Source organism: Scyliorhinus torazame, chromosome 14 (assembly GCF_047496885.1).
Source record: "Scyliorhinus torazame isolate Kashiwa2021f chromosome 14, sScyTor2.1, whole genome shotgun sequence".
NCBI classification, from domain to species: Eukaryota; Metazoa; Chordata; class Chondrichthyes; order Carcharhiniformes; family Scyliorhinidae; genus Scyliorhinus; species Scyliorhinus torazame.
In genome coordinates this window covers 124,065,295-124,084,940 of record NC_092720.1, presented here as the reverse complement: position 1 = coordinate 124,084,940, position 19,646 = coordinate 124,065,295, and the positions used below count along the sequence as shown (strand labels likewise).

General features: G+C 51.6%; 1 protein-coding gene across 1 annotated transcript in view; it reads right to left on the bottom strand.

The window, feature by feature from the left end:
* parlb (presenilin associated, rhomboid-like b) overlaps positions 1-19,646 on the bottom strand; it is a 63,991-nt gene that overhangs the window by 29,865 nt on the left and 14,480 nt on the right. The window contains exons 3-5 of the mRNA XM_072473219.1: positions 7,650-7,872; positions 5,039-5,179; positions 3,587-3,635 (exon numbers count right to left, since the gene is read on the bottom strand). Of these exons, the coding sequence (XP_072329320.1) occupies positions 3,587-3,635; positions 5,039-5,179; positions 7,650-7,872 (413 nt within the window). The remainder of the gene's footprint in view (positions 1-3,586; positions 3,636-5,038; positions 5,180-7,649; positions 7,873-19,646) is intronic.

The following is a 19,646-nucleotide window of genomic DNA, read 5'->3' as shown; positions in this document are numbered from 1 at the left end:
TCAATGCCATCTATTCTATTTGCCTGGGGCTCAGCATTCTCCTCCACAACATTATCTTTTTCCTGAGTGAATACTGACGAAAAATATTAATTTAGTATCTCGCCTATCTCGTCAGACTCCACACACAATTTCCCATCCCTGTCCTTGACTGGTCCTACTCTTTCCCTAGTCATTCGCTTATTCCTGACATACCTATAGAAAGCTTTTGGGTTTTCCTTGATCCTTCCTGCCAAATACTTCTCATGTCCCCTCCTTGCTCGTCTTAGCTCTCTCTTTAGATTCTTCCTCGCTACCTTGTAACTATCCATCGCCCCAACCGAAACTTCACACCTCATCTTCACATAGGCCCCCTTCTTCCTCTTAACATGATCCGAAGTTCATCCAGCTCCAGTTCTCTTAACGCGGTTTCGGAGGAGCTGGAGATGGGTGCACTTCCCACAGATGAAATCAGCAGGGACACTGATGGCGTCCCTCACCTCAAACATTCTGCAGGAGGAACATTGCGCTACCTTCCTTGCCATCCCCTCTAGATAAAAAAGAAAAAGAGCTTACCTGTTATTCACTCCCCTTCTCAGCAAGCACTCTCAGCAACCTCTGCGCCCCGCACGATAACACCGGAGGGAAAATAAAAGAAAAACTACTTACCAGTCACCAGCCAATCCCTTACCTGCTGGCTGTGACGTCACGGCTTCACTTCTTTCTACTTCTACCTGTCCTCGAGCCTTCCTCTGGATCTTTACAGAGGTTGTTTTTTTTTGGTTAGAGGAGGGGGTAGGGAGGGAAACACTGAAGAAGTGTTTCGGGTTTAAGTGTCACTTGACAACAGCTCCTCCACAAACCACCTTCAAGTTAGGGTGAGCACAATGGAAGTATGCAAATTTCCCCCGCAACAGCCAATCAGCAGCTCTGCTCTACTGCCCTCTGCTGGATGCTTGTCTTCACTTGAACAGCTAGAGTCTCTTGCTCAGGTACACCTTCAAGTTAGGATGACTACAGTGCACATATGCAAATTTCCCCACAACAGCCAATCAGCATCTCCGCTCTACTGCCCTCTGCTGGATGATTGTCTTCACTTGAACAGCTAGGGTCACTTGCTCAGGTACACCTTCAAGTTAGGGTGAGCACAACGGATGTAAATTTCCCCCGCAACAGCCAATCAGCTTCTCCGCTCTACTGCCCTCTGCTGGATGCTTGTCTTCACTTGAACAGCTAGGGTCTCTTGCTCAGATACACCTTCAAGTTAGGGTGAGCACAACGGAAGTATGCAAATTTCCCCCACAACAGCCAATCAGCAGCTCTGCTCTACTGCCCTCTGCTGGATGCTTGTCTTCACTTGAACAGCTAGGGTCTCTTGCTCAGGTACACCTTCAAGTTATCCACAGTTCAGAACAAACCATGGTATTAACGGCATCAACAACTTTCTTACAAATCGGTGGGCTGAGGAATGGTCAGGCCTAACGAGACAACCAAAGGAGAAGGGTACCCAAGGAAAGAGCAGCCCATTGTCTGGGAAGAGAGCAGGAGGCCCATTACTGGGGCAAACAGAAACAGGGAGTAGATCTGAGGCAGTTCCAAGTTCATGCCCAATGCCCATGTTCATGAGCAGAGTCGAAACACAGCGTTAAGAATGGGGAGGCATATCAGAAGATCCGGGAAGATTAGGAAGGATAGAGTCTGACAGCAGGGGAGCTGTGGGCACTCAATATGAGCAGAGTGAAAGCAGCAGCTTGACTGGATTCTTGCAACCCCAGGCTGAAAAGTAGATAGATCAGGCAATGGCGTAGTGATATTGTCACTGACCCGTAATCCAGTGACCCAGGTTAATGCACTGGGGACTCGGGCTCGAATCCCACCATGGCAGATGTTGACATTTGAATTCAATAAAAATCTGGAATTTAAGGTCTAATGATAACTGTGAAACCCACTGTCGATTATCATAAAAACCCATCTGGTTCGCTGATGTCCTTTAGGGAAGGAAATCTACCATCCTTACCCGGTCTGGCCTACATGTGACTTCAGATCCACAACAATGTGGTTGAGTCTTAAGTGGCCTTTGAAATGCCCTAGCAAGCCACTTAATTCAGGGCAATTAGGGATGGGCAATAAATGCCAACCAGCGCCACCCACACTCCATGATCGAATAAAAAGAAAAAAAATCAAAATCACATCAAACAAAAGTAGATAAACTGTTCTGATGGTGGAAGGGCCGAGAACTAGAGGATAAAAATTTAAGGTGATTGCTGAAAGAACAAGCAAGTGTTTAGAATCTGGAAGTCAGTGCATGAGAATGGAGACTGATTCAATCATGGTTTTCAAAAGGGGATTGGATAATTATCTGAAGAGAAAAGAATTCCCATACCAGCCTCCCCAAACAGGCACCGGTATGTGGCAACTAGGGGCTTTTCACAGTAACTTCATTGAGGCCTACCTGTGAGAATAAGCGATTATCATTATCAATTGCAGGGTTACGGGGAAAAGGCGGGGAAGTGGGATCAGCTGTGCTGAGAACAGGCAGGAAGGGCAAATGGTGTCTTGAGCAGTAACCATTCGATGACTCTACATCATTCCAACATATGAACCGCATCAGAAAGCATCACAGCTGCAAGGTTCAATGAGGGTAATTCTGACACTGGCAGACAATGTAGATCAGACACTAACGGGTATGTAGATATTTTCTTTCAGAAGGTAAAATCGGGTGAAATGTGCAATGGCCGACTGATCCAATGTCACCCAAACTAAAACCAACACAGAATATTTTGAATGTAAGGCTGACTGATAGTTTTGAATGGCACAGCACCACCCTGTGGTATCACTGGCATGGTGCAAAATTATACAATTTGCTGATTTTCCACAGCACAATACTGCAGTGACGAACATTACAATTGGAATGTAACAGCAGCGCAACAGACTGTTGCAGTGAAAATAAAATTGGACCATTTACCACTATCACTTAAAAAAAAGCCAGCAGAATTTTAACTTCTGCACTTTCAGTTAGGAACACCCTTTTCAAGCATTTGAAGGCGCTCGGCAGCAGGGTAGCAAAGTGGATAGCACTGTTTCTTCACTTCTCCAGGGCCCCAGGTTTGATTCCCGGCTTGCGTCACTGTCTGTGTGGAGTCTGCGCGTTCTCAGCGTCTGTGTGGGTTTCTTCCAGGTGCTCTGATTTCCTCCCACAAGTGCCGAAAGACGTGCTGTTAGATAATTTGGGACGTTCTGAATTATCCCTCTGTGTACCCAAACAGGCGCCGAATGTGGCGAATAGGGGCTTTTCACAGTAACTTTCTTGTGTTAATATAAGCCTACTTGTGACAATAAAGATTATTAAATCATTACTCCTCATGCAAATCTGTGACTTAAGGGGATATCATTAAGAATGGCTGGGTATCTGAAGGAAATGTAATAAAATCTCAAAATAGTCCTTTTTTCAAGACACATAAGGAACAAGCAAAACCCTTGAGGTAAGTTTCAACGTCATGGGGGAGATGGCTGGGTGGACGGTGGTCCTGAGGTTGAAAACTACCGCCTCAGTATCCTTCATCACTTTCTGTCAGCTTTCCCATGAGCATCCATTCCATTTAACACAAACCTGTGATGGTCCTCTGCCCCTCAGTAAGGCTGTTCCACCACTGGTTCACCTATAACACAACAACAGTTGTTTTTGAAATATCTGAGAGCAGACCTTTGAATGGTGGTGACATTGTAAGAGCACAGACAGAAGCATAACATTACAAAGCGACGTCAACAGATTAAGGTAATGAATGGGCAAAACTATGGCAAACGGATTTCAATGTCAGCAAATGAGAGGTCATCCACTCTGGGCCTGGAAAGCTTAGGGCAGAGTATTTTAGAAATGGTCAAATCGAGAAAAAGGGTTTCCTAAACTTAGGGCAGGATTTTCTGGTCTGTCCCACTGTGGGAACCGTTGCAGAAAATTTTGACGGAGCAGCAAAAGGTCAGTCGACCTTGGGTGGAAATTTCCAGGATGGAAAATTTGGCTGTCAATGTCATAGAATCATAGAATTTACAGTGCAGAAGGAGGCCATTCCGCCCATTGAGTCTGCACCGGCCCTTGGAAAGAGCACTTAACCAAGTCCACACCTCCATCCTATCCCCATAACTCAGTAACCCCACCTAACCTTTTGATTAGACAATAAGGGCAATTTAGCATGGCCAATCCACCTAACCTGCACATCTTTGGACTGTGGGAGGAAACCGGAGCACCCGGAGAAAACCCACGCACACATGTGGAGAACGTGCAGACTCCGCACAAACAGTGACCCAAGCCGGGAATCAAACCTGGGACCCTGGAACTGAGAAGCAACTGTACTAACCACTGAGCTACCGTGATGTCTAATACATCCATTGCCTTTCTCCCATCTTCCATGACTGTTACTTCGCCAATTAATTTTAGGAAATTTGTTCAGCAAATGTTTTCTCTTTAGCTATAGGGAAACTTAGGATCAAGTGTCATTTCAGACGGGTTTGGCTGGGAGTTTCTCCCTGGTTCTGTCGGCGAGTTCTCCACCCCTATCTAACCATACTTAAGTCATTCTTTCGGGCCCTGAGGAGCTTCTTTCTGGTAAAGCTCACACTTAGAACTATTGTAATCATTGGGGAGCTGAACTCTCTGACCAGACCGGCTCCTCAGATATCAAGCTAACAGTAGGTTATTAGTTTTCCTCTGTCCACCCAAAGATATCACAGCATTTCTCCCATCACCTTAATTAATTTGGATCTGGTCAATGTGCCTCTACTCAATAAGCTAGCATTGTGCTGATCCAATGACACCTTAATGTTACTTGAAAGCCAACCATCAATCCATTGCACACAAGTACTAATCACTGAGTGAGAGGGTGAGCGTGCATTGACACACTCCTCGGCCTGTGAAAGTGGCAGCATCGACCTGCCTTCCCTCGGGTCGGCTGACCGTCCACACCCAGGAAACTAAATCGGAGAAGCAAACAGGAGCCCGTATCTCAATAGAAGCTTAAAAATAAAACAAAAAAAAATAGATGGCAAAGTAGCAACTGTTACAAACCTGCTTTCTGAGGTCACCAGCTTTAGGCGGGTGATGCTTTTCCAACCAATCCAATTGGAGGTCATTGAAGTAACTTTGAACTCTGGACTTGAGAGACTCATACTGCCAGATGGCTGCCACCCCAAATGAGGATCCTGTGAACTACGCGAGTTAGTGCTTAGTGTCCAGTTGATTATTCAGTTTAATACATAGCACATATATTTAAAAAATAGCATTATTGCTAGATTAGCCCAGTCTTTTATCCCACCTTGTTCAATCTTACTGCTGTCCTGTCAAAGGACAAGGTCAATCGTACAATCTACTGGGTAAAAGAGCAAGACCCATAATACACAATGCAAGATAAATAGACCAGTGTCCACAGAACAGGATACCCAGCAAAGGGTCCAGGCCAATAGTGTAACACAAGTGAAAAAAACAAAGGCTCAGTGTAAGGCACCAGCTGGAAGGCGATTGTATGTGACATCACTAAGGTGTATCAGGAGATAAGCTAAAAGGGCACGATCTACCGGCTGTTCACACCGGCGGGATATTCCGATTCAAGTCCCATGCCGATGTATGGGTTTTCTGGCAGGAGGTGTGCAGTCACCGGGAAATCCCGTTGACAACAGCGGGGTGGGTAAATCCCACTGGCGGGCGACATCCGCCACCGAAAAACACGCGTAAATACCGCCCTAAGTCTACATATCCCCTGCCTCCTTCATCTAATGGACAATGAAAATGGTTGGCTACCACCCATAAAGGATCTTTCAACCTTTCACCCAGAATGAAGGAGTTCACAATGTGGGCTGAATATTTTCATTGGCAATTAGACACATATAATGAAAAATGTGTAACAGAGTCAGCAAAGGGCCATTAGACCCTGTTAACCAGGAGGGAAGAGCTCTGTGCTGGCTTGTCTGCCCGGCATCTGGTCGGCAACACCAGGTGAACAAATGGATTTTGAATCTACATGTATAAATTAAAACAATGTTCACAGGTAGAAACATCACTCAGACTAACGCAGCCCTGTGCTTCATTACAATGGTGACAGAATATGGAATTAAGGAAGAAGCATTGCAGCTACATGGAGCAACGGGCAGATTCATTTGGAATAGTTTTAGACCAGGGAGATACAGCTCTGGAGGAAGGTCACACCATTTCCCTAGGATACAATCTAATTTAAAAGGGACTGAATTACGATGGAAGAAACAAGCCATATTCCCTGAGGAGGAGTTGCTAAGGAGTGATCTAATCGTGGTGCGCAGAATAAAGGAGGTCGATAAGGTAGACAGTGTTCAGCTCATCCTTTCAGAACAAAGGACATCTTAGAATTTGAGCTAAACTGGTTGGAAATCTGGGAACATCTTCTGCACAGGAAAGTTTTGAGGGAGTGGTAAATACACTATTCCAGGTGGCTGCAGGCACAGAATCCAGAGATGTGTAAAAGGAAAATACTTCATTGAAGAGGCAGGATGTGGGGAATTTGGAGCCGCCGTGACAAAAGTACTGTGGGGCAGCTTCACTAGATTCAATGGCTGACATGTGTTCCTACATAAAATTGATTTCAGCATCCCAGGTTAGAGGGAGGAAAGGTCTGCTCCTCATTAATGTTCAGTAATTTCATATTGTTATGGGCCAGGGTTTAGAAAATATCATGGGAGTTCACCTGACCAACTGTTTATTGATTTTGGTTACGATGAGCACAAGAGCCTGCCTTTCAGGTGTTATTGAACATTCTTAGGCGCTTTTAATCAAAAAACAAACTTTATTCTACAAATTTAGTTAACATTTGTATAAACACACAGAGTAAGACTTAAAAGGGACTACAATCATAAAGACCCCACACAGCTACAGTAATCTATGTATAACCCTTAATGAATTCCCCCTTAACTGTTCCAATTCAATAACAAAATCCCAAATAAAACCAGAAACCCCGTTTCAAAGGCGTGGCCCAGCACACGTCACTCTTACTGGTATAATTGTTATTGATACTCTTGTTCCCCTTTCCAAACAGGTTTGAATTCCTTCCAGAAAGCAATTATCTCTTTTAAGTTATCGGCAGTCTGGAAACAACTTTTAAAATGAAGATAGAAAGACATTCTTTCAACCTGTGCAGTTCAAAACCAGTCCAAACTCAAAACAAAAGTAAAACCCACAGAACCAGTGCCCAGTTCTACCCACACAATGACATGTGACTGAAGCCATGTGATAAGACAAAAACATTTCTTTTTTATTTTAGAGTACCCAATTCATTTTTTCCAATTAAGGGGCAATTTAGCGTGGCCAATCCACCTACCCCTGGGTTGTGGGGGCGAAACCCACGCAAACACGGGGAGAATGTGCAAACTCCACACGGGCGGTGACCCAGAGCCGGATCGAACCAGAGACCTCAGCGCCGTGAGACAGCAGTGCTAACCACTGCACCACCGTGCTGCCCTACAAAAACATTTCTTAAAGGGACACTCCCATGACAATATTAATATGCCAGAAGACAAGATGTTCAGTCGTCTGACGGCCTATTGACGCACATGCAAGGTATCAGAGGGTAACCAACTCCTGAGGAACACTACCTCAGCAGTCCTCAGAGTCTTCAAGAGAAGAGGTTATAACTTCACCTTGGGTGCTAACTTACCCCGACAGTAAACAAGAAGGGTTTGACGAGGTTTCTGAATGAGCGTGACGATGACTTAGATAATACAGGCTTATCCAGCAGTGGGGTCAGGCTACTTTTGCTGGTCTGATTCACACGTGAGGCCAAGTCCTTCAGAGCCTTTTCATCGGGCTCCACTTTCCGAAGCTCATTTTTTTTTGGTGCCTTTCTAAACCCACGTTTGAGTTCCTTGTAGAGAAATAACCTGCAAGGAAGAGGTTAACATTGCTTAAATGTACATCAGCACTGGAATAATGAATACACCCAAGCACAGCTGCATACACATCAGCACCAAGCACTGGACTGGAGATGAGGTGCTGCCAGAACTAAAGTGCTACGCCTAGCCAGCACGCAGTCTCAGTTTATTGCTGATATTAAGCTGCTAAAACACACAGCAGATACCGACAGATTAAAATATTTAAAATGAGCCTCTCTCATGTCTACATAAATGGAATCAGATACATACTCTCCAAACTCCCCCAATAAAATAAGACACCCACAGCTCTTTAAAAGTGAAATGTTACATGAATGCGTACTGAGAGAGAGAAAGACAAATCTCTTGTCCCCTTAATCTCTTTCACCAAACAGGAAGTTTAACTCTAGAGATCCAGATTTGAACTGAGTCCCACTCATCTCTCCAGTTATGAGGTAATTTACTACAGTATAACATGCCCATATGATTTTCTTGCTCGACTCCATATCCTGCTCACCACACATGATGGGAGCTTCAATGGCAATGCTTTGTTTGGATCTGTGTCCTATTACCTAGGATGAGCCATATTAAAGATGCTACTTTACTGACACAAAAAGACAAATTTTATGAAATGGGATTACAAGATTCTTAAGTATTGTAGGAGTCACATTCTCCAAATCCAGCCATTTTACCCGCCCCTCAAAAAAAAAAACCGCAAACAAGCTCTCTTGGTCAAAAGGGAGATATCCACCTGCTTTAGCATCCCAATTATATCAGGAATTTGTGCCCTGCTGACTTTTCCCCCTTTTGCAGAGGATGCTCAGCTGGGGATGCATGATACCCAACAAGAATCTCCAGCCTTATCTCTTTGCTGTTTATTGGACCTCAGCCATCTGCCACTGCATTTTACTCAATTAAGACAGTGACTAAAATTTAAAAGCGCTTAATTGGCTGTAAAGCATGGTGGAAGGCCCCGAGGGTGTGAAAGGCACTATATAAATGCAAGTTCCTTCTTTATTAAATATATGCATATTTGACTAAACCAGGGATTGGTCCATGTTTGTGTCCACTGACGATAGAGCCAACTATCACTACCTCATTGCAAATAAAAGCTGCAAACAGCATGAGCCACAGGAATTGCCTATATTTGTGTGTAGTTTTGTGTTTTGAGTTGTTTGGAGAACCACTCAGTGTTGCCATGGGGATTCAAAGTCAAGAACGAAGCGAGTCTGTTAAATGCTTCTGTGTCCATGTGGGCAGTGGAAAACACGAACCTTAAGAAACACCTCGCATTTATATTGCACCTTCTCACATCTTCAGCAATATGTTTGAAGTGTAGACATGGTGTTGAGCTATTGCTTGGTATTAGCACTCTCACCTGAGTCACAAGTCTGTCTCTGCTCAAGTCACACCCCAGAGACTGACACTGCAGTGCAGTACCGAGGGATTGTTGCATCGACCAAGTTGCCCTCTTTCGGACGGGACATCTCGGAGATAAGATATAAAAGATCTCATGGTGGAAGGGGTGCAGGGTGGCAGGTGGTGAAAATATAGGGGCTAGGATGGGGAAGTGCCATATAATAGGCTTGCCAGGAAAGCCCATCGAATAAAAAAAGATAGTGGCAGCATAGTGATAAGGTTGGCTGATTGACAGAAATAAAGAGTTTCAAACAAAGTCAAACAATGCCAATTATGATGTATGAGGGGAGAACTGGCTATGGTTAATTGGGTCAACAGACCGAAAGTATGGCAGCAAATAAACAGTGGGAAACAAAGAAACAATTCAAAACGTTCAACAAATATACATTCCATTGAAAAAACAAAACTCAGCAAGAAAGATCCGTCCATAACTTACTAATGAGGTTAAGGATGGCGTTAGATTAAAATGTTTATATTGTTGCAAAGACTAGGAGAGTAAGTCGGAGGATTGGGAGTGTTTCAGAAATCAGCAAAATAGCCACCAACAAATTGATAAAAAGGGGAAAAAATGAAAGAGAGAAAATGAGCCAGGATGTAAAAACAGTATAAGAGCATTTACAAACGTGTTAAAAGGAAGAGGGTAGCTAAAGTAAATGTTGGTCCCTTAGAAGCAGAGACCAGAGAAATTATCAGGGGTGAATGTGGAACTAGCAGTCATTAAACAATTTGTGTTTGACTTTATAGCGGAAGACACAAGTTACATATTAGAAACAGAGGATAGCCTAAGGGGTAAAACGAGTGAGGAAATTAAGGTAATTAGCATCAGCAGAGAAAGAGCATTGCCAAAATCTAAGGGACAAAAATCTGACAAATCCCCAGGACCTGGTGGCCTACATCCGAGGGTTCTAAAGGGGGCAGCACCGTGGCACAATGGATAGCACTGCTGCCACACGGCGACAGGAACCCGGGTTCAATTCCTGCCTTGGGTGACTTCATGTGTGGAATTTGCAGTCTCCCCGTGTCTGCATGGGTTTACTCCGGCTTCTCCAGTTTCCTCTCACAGTCCAAATATGTGCACGTAAGGTAGATTGGCCATGCTAAATTGCCCCTTAAAGTCCAAAGATACGCAGGTTACGGGAAAGGGTGGGGGAAGTAGTCCGACGACAGGTGCATTCGATGGGTCAAATGGCCTCCTTCTGCACTGGAGGAATTTGATGTTCTACGAGGTAGCTGCAGAGGTATTGTATGTGCTGGCTACGATCTTCCATAATTTCTTTGGTTCTAGTATGATCCCAGAAAATAATAAAGTTAACAAATGTAACACCGCTATTGCGGAAAGGAGGGACAGCAAAAACAGGGAAGTACAGGCCAGTTAGCCTGACATAAGTCGTCAGAAAAGTGCTGGAATCTATCATTGAAGAAGTTGTAACAATGTACTTAGGAAAGCATAGAATGATTAGAAGAAGCCAACATGGAGTTTGACAAAATTATTCGGGTTTTTTTGAGGTTGTAACTGGAAGGGTAGATAAAGGGGAACCAGTAGAATTATTATATGGTAGCACAGTGGTTAGCACTGTTGCTTCACAGCACCAGAGGCCCGAGTTCGATTCCCAGCTTGGGAATGTTCTGTGCGGAGTCTGCACGTTCTCCCCATGTATGCGTGGGTTTACTCTGGGTGCTCTGGTTTACTCCCACAATCCCCGAAAGACGTGCTTGTTCGGTGAATTGGACAATCTGAATTTTCCCTCCGTGTACCCGAACAGGCGCCGGAGTGCGGCGACTAGGGGATTTTCACAGTAACTTCATTGCAGTGTTAATGTAAGCCTACTTGCGACACTAATAAAGATTATTATTATATTTGGATTTCTAAAAGGCATTTAATAAGGGGCCACACAAAAAGTTAAATTATAAGACAAGGGCTCACGGAGTTGGGGGTAATGTATTAGCATGGATAGAAAATTGATTAATAGACAGGAAGTGAAGAATGCAAGACAGTGGCATCGTGGTATTATCACTGGACTGGTAATCCAAAGACCCAGGATAATACTCTGGGGATCTGGGTTCAAATCCTGCCACAGACATTGGAAATTGAATCCAATAAACATCTGGAATTAAAAGTGTATTGATGATCATTGTCGTTAAAAAGTCCAACTGGTTCATTTCCTTTAGGGAAGGACCTGGTCTGTCCCACATGTGACTAGATCCACAGCAATGTGGTTGACTTTTTAATGCCCTCTGGAATGGCCTAGCAAGCCACTCAGTTGTATGAAACCTATACAAAGTTGATAAAAAGTAAACAAACCGGACCACCCAGCATCGATCCTGGAAACGACAACAGCAAACCCAGTCCTGTGGACCCGGCAAAGTCCTCCTTACTAATATCTGGGGGTTTGCGCCAAAATTGGGAGAGCTTTCGTACAGACTTGTCAAGCAATAGCTGAAATAGTCACTCTCACAGAATCATACCTTACAGACAAGTCCGAGACACCATTTTCACCACCACCTGCAGAGGTGGCAGCACAGTGATATACAGTTGGGTGTTTCCCTGGGAGTCAGAACCCCATGAAGTTTCATGGCTTCAGGTCAAACATGGGCAAGGAAACCTCTGGCTGATTATCACATACAATGGGAAAAACATACCTGACCTCATCCTCACCGAGCTGCCTGCTGCAGGTGCCTCTGTCCATGACAGTATCGGTAGGAGTAAGCACCGCACAGCCCTTGTGGAGAGCAAATCCCGTGTTCACATTGAGAATACCCTCCAAGATGGTGTGTGGCTCCACCACCGTGCTAAATCGGATAGACTGCGAACAAATCTAGCAATGCAAGACTGGGCACCCATGGGGCGCTGTGGGCCATCAAGCAGAATTGTACTCATCCAAATCTGTAACAACCACAAAGCCACAATCTGTAAGCTCATGGCCTGGCATATCCTCCACTCTACCATTACCATCAAGCCAGGGGATCAACGCTGGTTCAATGAAGATTGCAGGAGAGAATGCCGGGAGCAACACCAGGCATACCGAAAAATGAGGTGTCAATCTGGTGAAGCTACAACACAGGGCTACTTTGTGTGCCAAACAGCATAAGCAGCAAGTGACAGAGCTAAGTGATCCCATAACCAACGGTTCAGATCTAAGCTCTGCAGGCCTGCCACAGCCAGCCGTGAATCGTGGTGGATATTTAAACAACTCACTGGAGGTGGAGCCTCCACAAATATCCCCATCATCAATGATGGAGGAGTCCAAACATTGCAAAAGACAAGGTTGAAGTATTCACGATAATCTTCAGCCAGATATGCCAGGTGGATGATCCATCTCGGTCTCCTCCAGAGGTTCACAGCATCACAGATGTTCATCTTCAGCCAATTCGACTCACCCCACGTGATATCAAGAAACAGCTGAAGGCACTGGACACTGCAAAGGCTATGGCCCTGACAATATTCCGGCAATAGTACTGAAGACTTGTGCTCCATTTCTTTCAGGTTCCCATAACCAAGCTGTTCCAACACTGACATCTACGCGGCAATGTGGAAATTGCCCAAATATGTTCTCTACACGAAAAGCAGAACAAATCCAACCCAGCCAATTACCACCCTATCAGTCTACTCTCCATCATCAGTAAAGTGACCAGCTTGCCATCAAGCAGCACTTACTCAGCAATAACCTGCTCACTAACATTCAGTTTAGGTTCCAGCAGGTTACCCAGCTCCTGTCCTCAATACAACCTTGGTTCAAACATGGACAAATGAGCTGAACTTTAGAGATGAGGTGAGAGGGATATCAAGGCAGTATTTGGTCGAGTATGGCATCATTAGGAAGGCAAGTGACATTCTAGCCATTGTTGCAAGGGAGTACAATTGGAGTAAATCTTCCCACAGGAAGGAGTACAGGGCCGAGCTCAAAACTCTCCATTGGTTGGATTCTCCACTGGTTGGAGTTGTACCTCGCACAAAGGAAGATGGTTGTGGTTGTTGGAGGTCAGTCATCTCAGTCCTGGGACTTCCTAAAGGTAGTGTCCTAGGCTCAACCATCTTCAGCTGCTTCATCAATGACTCCCTTCCAACACAAGGTCAGATGTGGGGATGTTATCTGATGATTGCACATTGGTGACCCCCTCAGACACTGAAGTAGTCCACGTGCAAATGCAGCAAGACCTGGACAACACCCAGGCATTGGTTGACAAGCGGCAAGTAACATTCGTGACACAGAAGTGTTGTGCTAGGCAATGACCATCACCAATAAGAGAGAATCAAACCATCAGCCCTTAACATGGCATTACCATCACTGAATCCCCCACTATCAACATCCTGGGATTATCATTGACCATAAACTAAACTGGACTAACTATATAAACACTCTGGCTACAAGAACAGGTCAGAGGTTAGGAATCCTGCAGCGAGTAACTTACCTCCTGACCGCCCCAAAACCTGTCCACCATCTACAAAGCACAGTCAGGAGTGTCATGTAACACTCTGCACTTGGCTGGATGAGTGCAGCTCCAACAACTCTCAAGAAGCTCAACTCCATCCAGGACAAAGCAGGCAGCTTGACTGGCATCGCTTCCACAAACATTCAAACCCTCCACCACTGACGCACAGTGGCAATGGTGTGTACCACCTACAAGATGGACTGCAGTAACTCACCAAGGCTTTTTAGGCAACATCTTCCAAACCAACCACCACTACCTTCTAGAAGGACAAGGGCAACAGAGACCTGGAAACACCAGGACTTGGAAGTTCCCCTCCAAGCGACTACTATTGCTGGGTCAAAATCCTGTAACTCCCACCCTAATAGCATAGTGGGTGAAGCTGCACCTCAGGGACTGCTGCGGTTCAAGAAGGCAGCTCACCACCACCTTCTCAAGGGCAATGGGGGAAGGGCAACACATTTTTATTGAAATGCTGCATTTTCAAGTTACCAGCCTATAGCAGGCAGCACGGTAGCACAGTGGGAAGCACTGTTGTTTCACAGCTCCAGGGTCCCAGGTTCGTTTCCTGGTTTAGGTCACTGTCTATGTGGAGTCTGCACGTTCTCCCTGTGTCTGCATAGGTTTCCTCCCAGAAGTCCGGAATAATGTGCTGTTAGGTAATTTGGACATTCTGAATTTTCCCTCTGTGTACCTAAACAGGCGCCGGAATGTGACGACTAGGAGCTTTTCACAGTAACTTCATTGCAGTGTTAATGTAAGCCTACTTGTGACAATAAAGATTATTATTATCTGGAGAGTCACAAGGTCAGTGCTGGGACCTCAACTATTTACAATCTACAGTAATGCAAAAAGACCAAGAGCATTTGTATCTAAGTATTCTCCAAATACAACTCGATGTGGAAATGCAAGCTGTGTGTGTGGGGGGGTTTGGGGGGGGGGGGGGGGGGGGGACCACAAATGTAGCACGCAGGTACAGCAAGCAACAGGAAGGCAAGTGACAGTCTGGCCATTATTGCAAGGGAATTGGAGTACAAGGATAAATCAATCTTCCCACAGGAAGGGGTACAGGGCCGAGACCATACCTGGAATACTGTACTGTTTTGGTTTCCAGATTTAAGCAAGGATATGTTTGCAATGTAGCCAGTACACTGGTTTGGTCCCTGGGGTGAGAGATTGAGTAAATTGGGGCTATTTTCTGTGGCGTTCAGAATAATGAGAGGTGATTTCATGGTAACATGCAAGGCGCCAAAGTAGACAGGATAAACACAAAAGATGTTTCCCCTGTCAGGGGAATCTGGAACCTCGGGACAGTCTCAGAGCAGGGGTCAATTATCGATGACAGACGAGGAGAAATTTCTTCACTCAAATGGTTGTAATTCTCTACCACAGCGGGTTGGGGATGCTCCATCATTGTATATACTCAAGGCTGAGATAGATTCCTAGTCTCTCAGAGAATTAAAGTAAATAAATTGGAGGAAGGCAGGGTCTCCAACTTGCAGAAGGGGGGGAGGGGTTGGGGAGAGCAGGGTGGGACGAGAGTTCAGCGGGGGCTGGACCCTGGGGGGGGCGGAGGCCGGAGCCAGAGGGGGCGGGGGCCAGAGCCAGAGGGGGCGGGGGCCAGAGCCAGAGGGGATGTGGGCCGGAGAGCCAGAGGGGGCAGGGGCTGGACACAGAGGGGATGGGGTGGGGGAGCCAGACGGGGCGGGATCCAAGCAAGAGGAAGTGGGAGTCTGAGCTAGATGGGGCCGTGGTCCGAGCTAGATGGGGCCGTGGTCCGAGCTAGATGGGGCCGTGGTCCGAGCTAGATGGGGCCGTGGTCCGAGCTAGATGGGGCCGTGGTCCGAGCTAGATGGGGCCGTGGTCCGAGCTAGATGGGGCCGTGGTCCGAGCTAGATGGGGCCGTGGTCCGAGCTAGATGGGGCCGTGGTCCGAGCTAGATGGGGCCGTGGTCCGAGCTAGATGGGGCCGTGGTCCGAGCTAGATGGGGCCGTGGTCCGAGCTAGATGGGGCCGTGGTCCGAGCTAGATGGGGCCGTGGTCCGAGCTAGATGGGGCCGTGGTCCGAGCTAGATGGGGCCGTGGTCCGAGCTAGATGGGGCCGTGGTCCGAGCTAGTTGGGGCCGTGGTCCGAGCTAGATGGGGCGGGGGTCCGAGCTAGATGGGGCCGTTGTCCGAGCTAGATGGGGCGGAGATCTGAGCAAATGGGACGGGGTGGCGAAGCTAGAATGGCAGAGGTCAGAGCGCAAAGGAGCAGGGACTGGGGCATAATGGGCGATGGGGGGTCTCGGGCGGGGTGGGCCCCAACGAGGGGGGTGGGCTGAGGGGATGAGAGGCTGGTGCCTGGGGCACGATGGGGGTGGGGCCTGGGGCACAAGGGGGCAGAGTTTAGAGCCCATGTGGGTGGAGCTCGAAGGGGAGGGTGTTGAGGCACCCAGAAAGGCGGAGCGATGGCGGCCCAGGGGGCAGAGGGGTGGCCTGCGAAGGGTTGGGGGTTGGCGCACGAGGAGTGGGTGGAGCCTGAGAGGGTGTAGGTGGAGCCCGAGGGGGCGGTGGTGCAGCACGCGGGGGCAGGGGGCGGAGAGTGAGGGGGCAGTGAGCGAGGGGATGGAGGACGAGCGTGAGGGGATGGGATGGAGCTCAAGGGGGTGGGTTGGAGCACGAGGGATTGGGGGAGTAGAGCGAGAGAGGATGAGGGTGGAGCGTGAGGGGGTGGGGGGTGGAGCACGAGGGGGCGGGGGTGAAGCACGAGGGGGCGGGGGTGGAGTGCGAGGTAGTGGGTGGGGTGGAGTGCGAGGGGGCAGGGGGGTGGACCCAGATGGGATAGCTACAGCGAGGCAGGAGTTGGGACCAGGAGGTGAGGACAGGAAGTAGGGCAGAGGGGGCGAATGAGGGGGGAAGAATGTGGGGGCAGAGGGTGAGGACAGGGGATCGGGGCAGAAGCGGCGGGACAGAGGAGGCAGGGATTGGGGAAGATGGGGCATGGCAGAGCGTGGTGGTAGAAAGGTTGGGACTGAGGGGGCAGTGGGGAAGAGAAGGGGCGGGGGGGCAGAGAAGGGGCGGGGGGGCAGAGAAGGGGCGGGGGGGCAGAGAAGGGGCGGGGGGGCAGAGAAGGGGCGGGGGGGCAGAGAAGGGGCGGGGGGGCAGAGAAGGGGCGGGGGGGCAGAGAAGGGGCGGGGGGGCAGAGAAGGGGCGGGGGGGCAGAGAAGGGGCGGGGGGGCAGAGAAGGGGCGGGGGGGCAGAGAAGGGGCGGGGGGGCAGAGAAGGGGCGGGGGGGCAGAGAAGGGGCGGGGGGCAGAGAAGGGGCGGGGGGGCAGAGAAGGGGCGGGGGGGCAGAGAAGGGGCGGGGGGGCAGAGAAGGGGCGGGGGGGCAGAGAAGGGGCGGGGGGGCAGAGAAGGGGCGGGGGGGCAGAGAAGGGGCGGGGGGGCAGAGAAGGGGCGGGGGGGCAGAGAAGGGGCGGGGGGGCAGAGAAGGGGCGGGGGGGCAGAGAAGGGGCGGGGGGGCAGAGAAGGGGCGGGGGGGCAGAGAAGGGGCGGGGGGGCAGAGAAGGGGCGGGGGGGCAGAGAAGGGGCGGGGGGGCAGAGAAGGGGCGGGGGGCAGAGAAGGGGCGGGGGGGCAGAGAAGGGGCGGGGGGGCAGAGAAGGGGCGGGGGGGCAGAGAAGGGGCGGGGGGCAGAGAAGGGGCGGGGGGCAGAGAAGGGGCGGGGGGGCAGAGAAGGGGCAGGGGGGCAGAGAAGGGGCGGGGGGGCAGAGAAGGGGCGGGGGGGCAGAGAAGGGGCGGGGGGGCAGAGAAGGGGCGGGGGGGCAGAGAAGGGGCGGGGGGGCAGAGAAGGGGCGGGGGGGCAGAGAAGGGGCGGGGGGGCAGAGAAGGGGCGGGGGGTAGAGAAGGGGCGGGGGGGGCAGAGAAGGGGCGGGGGGGCAGAGACGGGGCGGGGGGCAGAGAAGGGGCCGGGGGCAGAGAAGGGGCGGGGGGCAGAGAAGGGGCGGGGGGGCAGAGAAGGGGCGGGGGGCAGAGAAGGGGCGGGGGGGCAGAGAAGGGGCGGGGGCAGAGAAGGGGCGGGGGCAGAGAAGGGGCGGGGGCAGAGAAGGGGCGGGGGCAGAGAAGGGGCGGGGCAGAGAAGGGGTGGGGGCAGAGAAGGGGCGGGGGCAGAGAAGGGGCGGGGGCAGAGAAGGGGCGGGGGCAGAGAAGGGGCGGGGGGCAGAGAAGGGGCGGGGGGCAGAGAAGGGGCAGGGGGCAGAGAAGGGGCGGGGGCAGAGAAGGGGCGGGGGGCAGAGAAGGGGCGGGGGGCAGAGAAGGGGCGGGGGGCAGAGAAGGGGCGGGGGGCAGAGAAGGGGCGGGGGGCAGAGAAGGGGCGGGGGCAGAGAAGGGGCGGGGGGCAGAGAAGGGGCGGGGGGCAGAGAAGGGGCGGGGCAGAGAAGGGGCGAGGCAGAGAAGGGGCGAGGCAGAGAAGGGGCGGGGCAGAGAAGGGGCGGGGCAGGGAAGGGGCGGGGCAGAGAAGGGGCGGGGCAGAGAAGGGGCGGGGCAGAGAAGGGGCGGGGCAGAGAAGGGGCGGGGCAGAGAAGGGGCGGGGCAGAGAAGGGGCGGGGGGCAGAGAAGGGGCGGGGGGTAGAGAAGGGGCGGGGCAGAGAAGGGGCGGGGGCAGAGAAGGGGCGGGGGCAGAGAAGGGGCGGGGGCAGAGAAGGGGCGGGGGCAGAGAAGGGGCGGGGGCAGAGAAGGGGCGGGGGGGCAGAGAAGGGGCGGGGGGGCAGAGAAGGGGCGGGGGGGCAGAGAAGGGGCGGGGGGCAGAGAAGGGGCGGGGGGGCAGAGAAGGGGCGGGGGGGCAGAGAAGGGGCGGGGGGGCAGAGAAGGGGCGGGGGGGCAGAGAAGGGGCGGGGGGGGCAGAGAAGGGGCGGGGGGGCAGAGAAGGGGCGGGGGGGCAGAGAAGGGGCAGGGGGGCAGAGAAGGGGAGGGGGGCAGAGAAGGGGCGGTGGGCAGAGAAGGGGCGGGGGGCAGAGAAGGGGCGGGGGGCAGAGAAGGGGCGGGGGGCAGAGAAGGGGCGGGGGGCAGAGAAGGGGCGGGGGTGCAGAGAAGGGGTGGGGGGCAGAGAAGGGGCGGGGGGGCAGAGATGGGGCGGAGGGGCAGAGATGGGGCGGGGGGGCAGAGATGGGGCGGGGGGGCAGAGATGGGGCGGGGGGGCAGAGATGGGGCGGGGGGGCAGAGATGGGGCGGGGGGGCAGAGATGGGGCGGGGGGGCAGAGATGGGGCGGGGGGGCAGAGATGGGGCGGGGGGGCAGAGATGGGGCGGGGGGGCAGAGATGGGGCGGGGGGGCAGAGATGGGGCGGGGGGGCAGAGATGGGGCGGGGGGGGCAGAGATGGGGCGGGGGGGCAGAGATGGGGCGGGGGGGCAGAGATGGGGCGGGGGGGCAGAGATGGGGCGGGGGGGCAGAGAAGGGGCAGAGAAGGGGTGGGGGGGCAGAGAAGTGGTGGGGAGGTGGCAGAGAAGTGGCGGGGAGGGGGGAGGCAGAGAAGGGTGGGGGGTGGAGCCAGAGGGGACGGGGGGCAGAGATGGGGCGGGGGGGCAGAGAAGGGGCAGAGAAGGGGTGGGGGGGCAGAGACGTGGTGGGGAGGTGGCAGAGAAGTGGCGGGGAGGGGGGGAGGCAGAGAAGGGTGGGGGGTGGAGCCAGAGGGGACGGGGGGGGTGCAGCCAGAGGGACAGGGAGGTGCAGCCAGAGGGGACGGGGGGTGCAGCCAGAGGGGACGGGGGGTGGAGCCAGAGGGGACGGGGGGTGGAGCCAGAGGGGACGGGGGGTGGAGCCAGAGGGGACGGGGGGTGGAGCCAGAGGGGACGGGGGGGTGGAGCCAGAGGGGATGGGGGGGTGGAGCCAGAGGGGACGGGGGGTGGAGCCAGAGGGGACGGGGGGTGGAGCCAGAGGGGACGGGGGGTGGAGCCAGAGGGGAC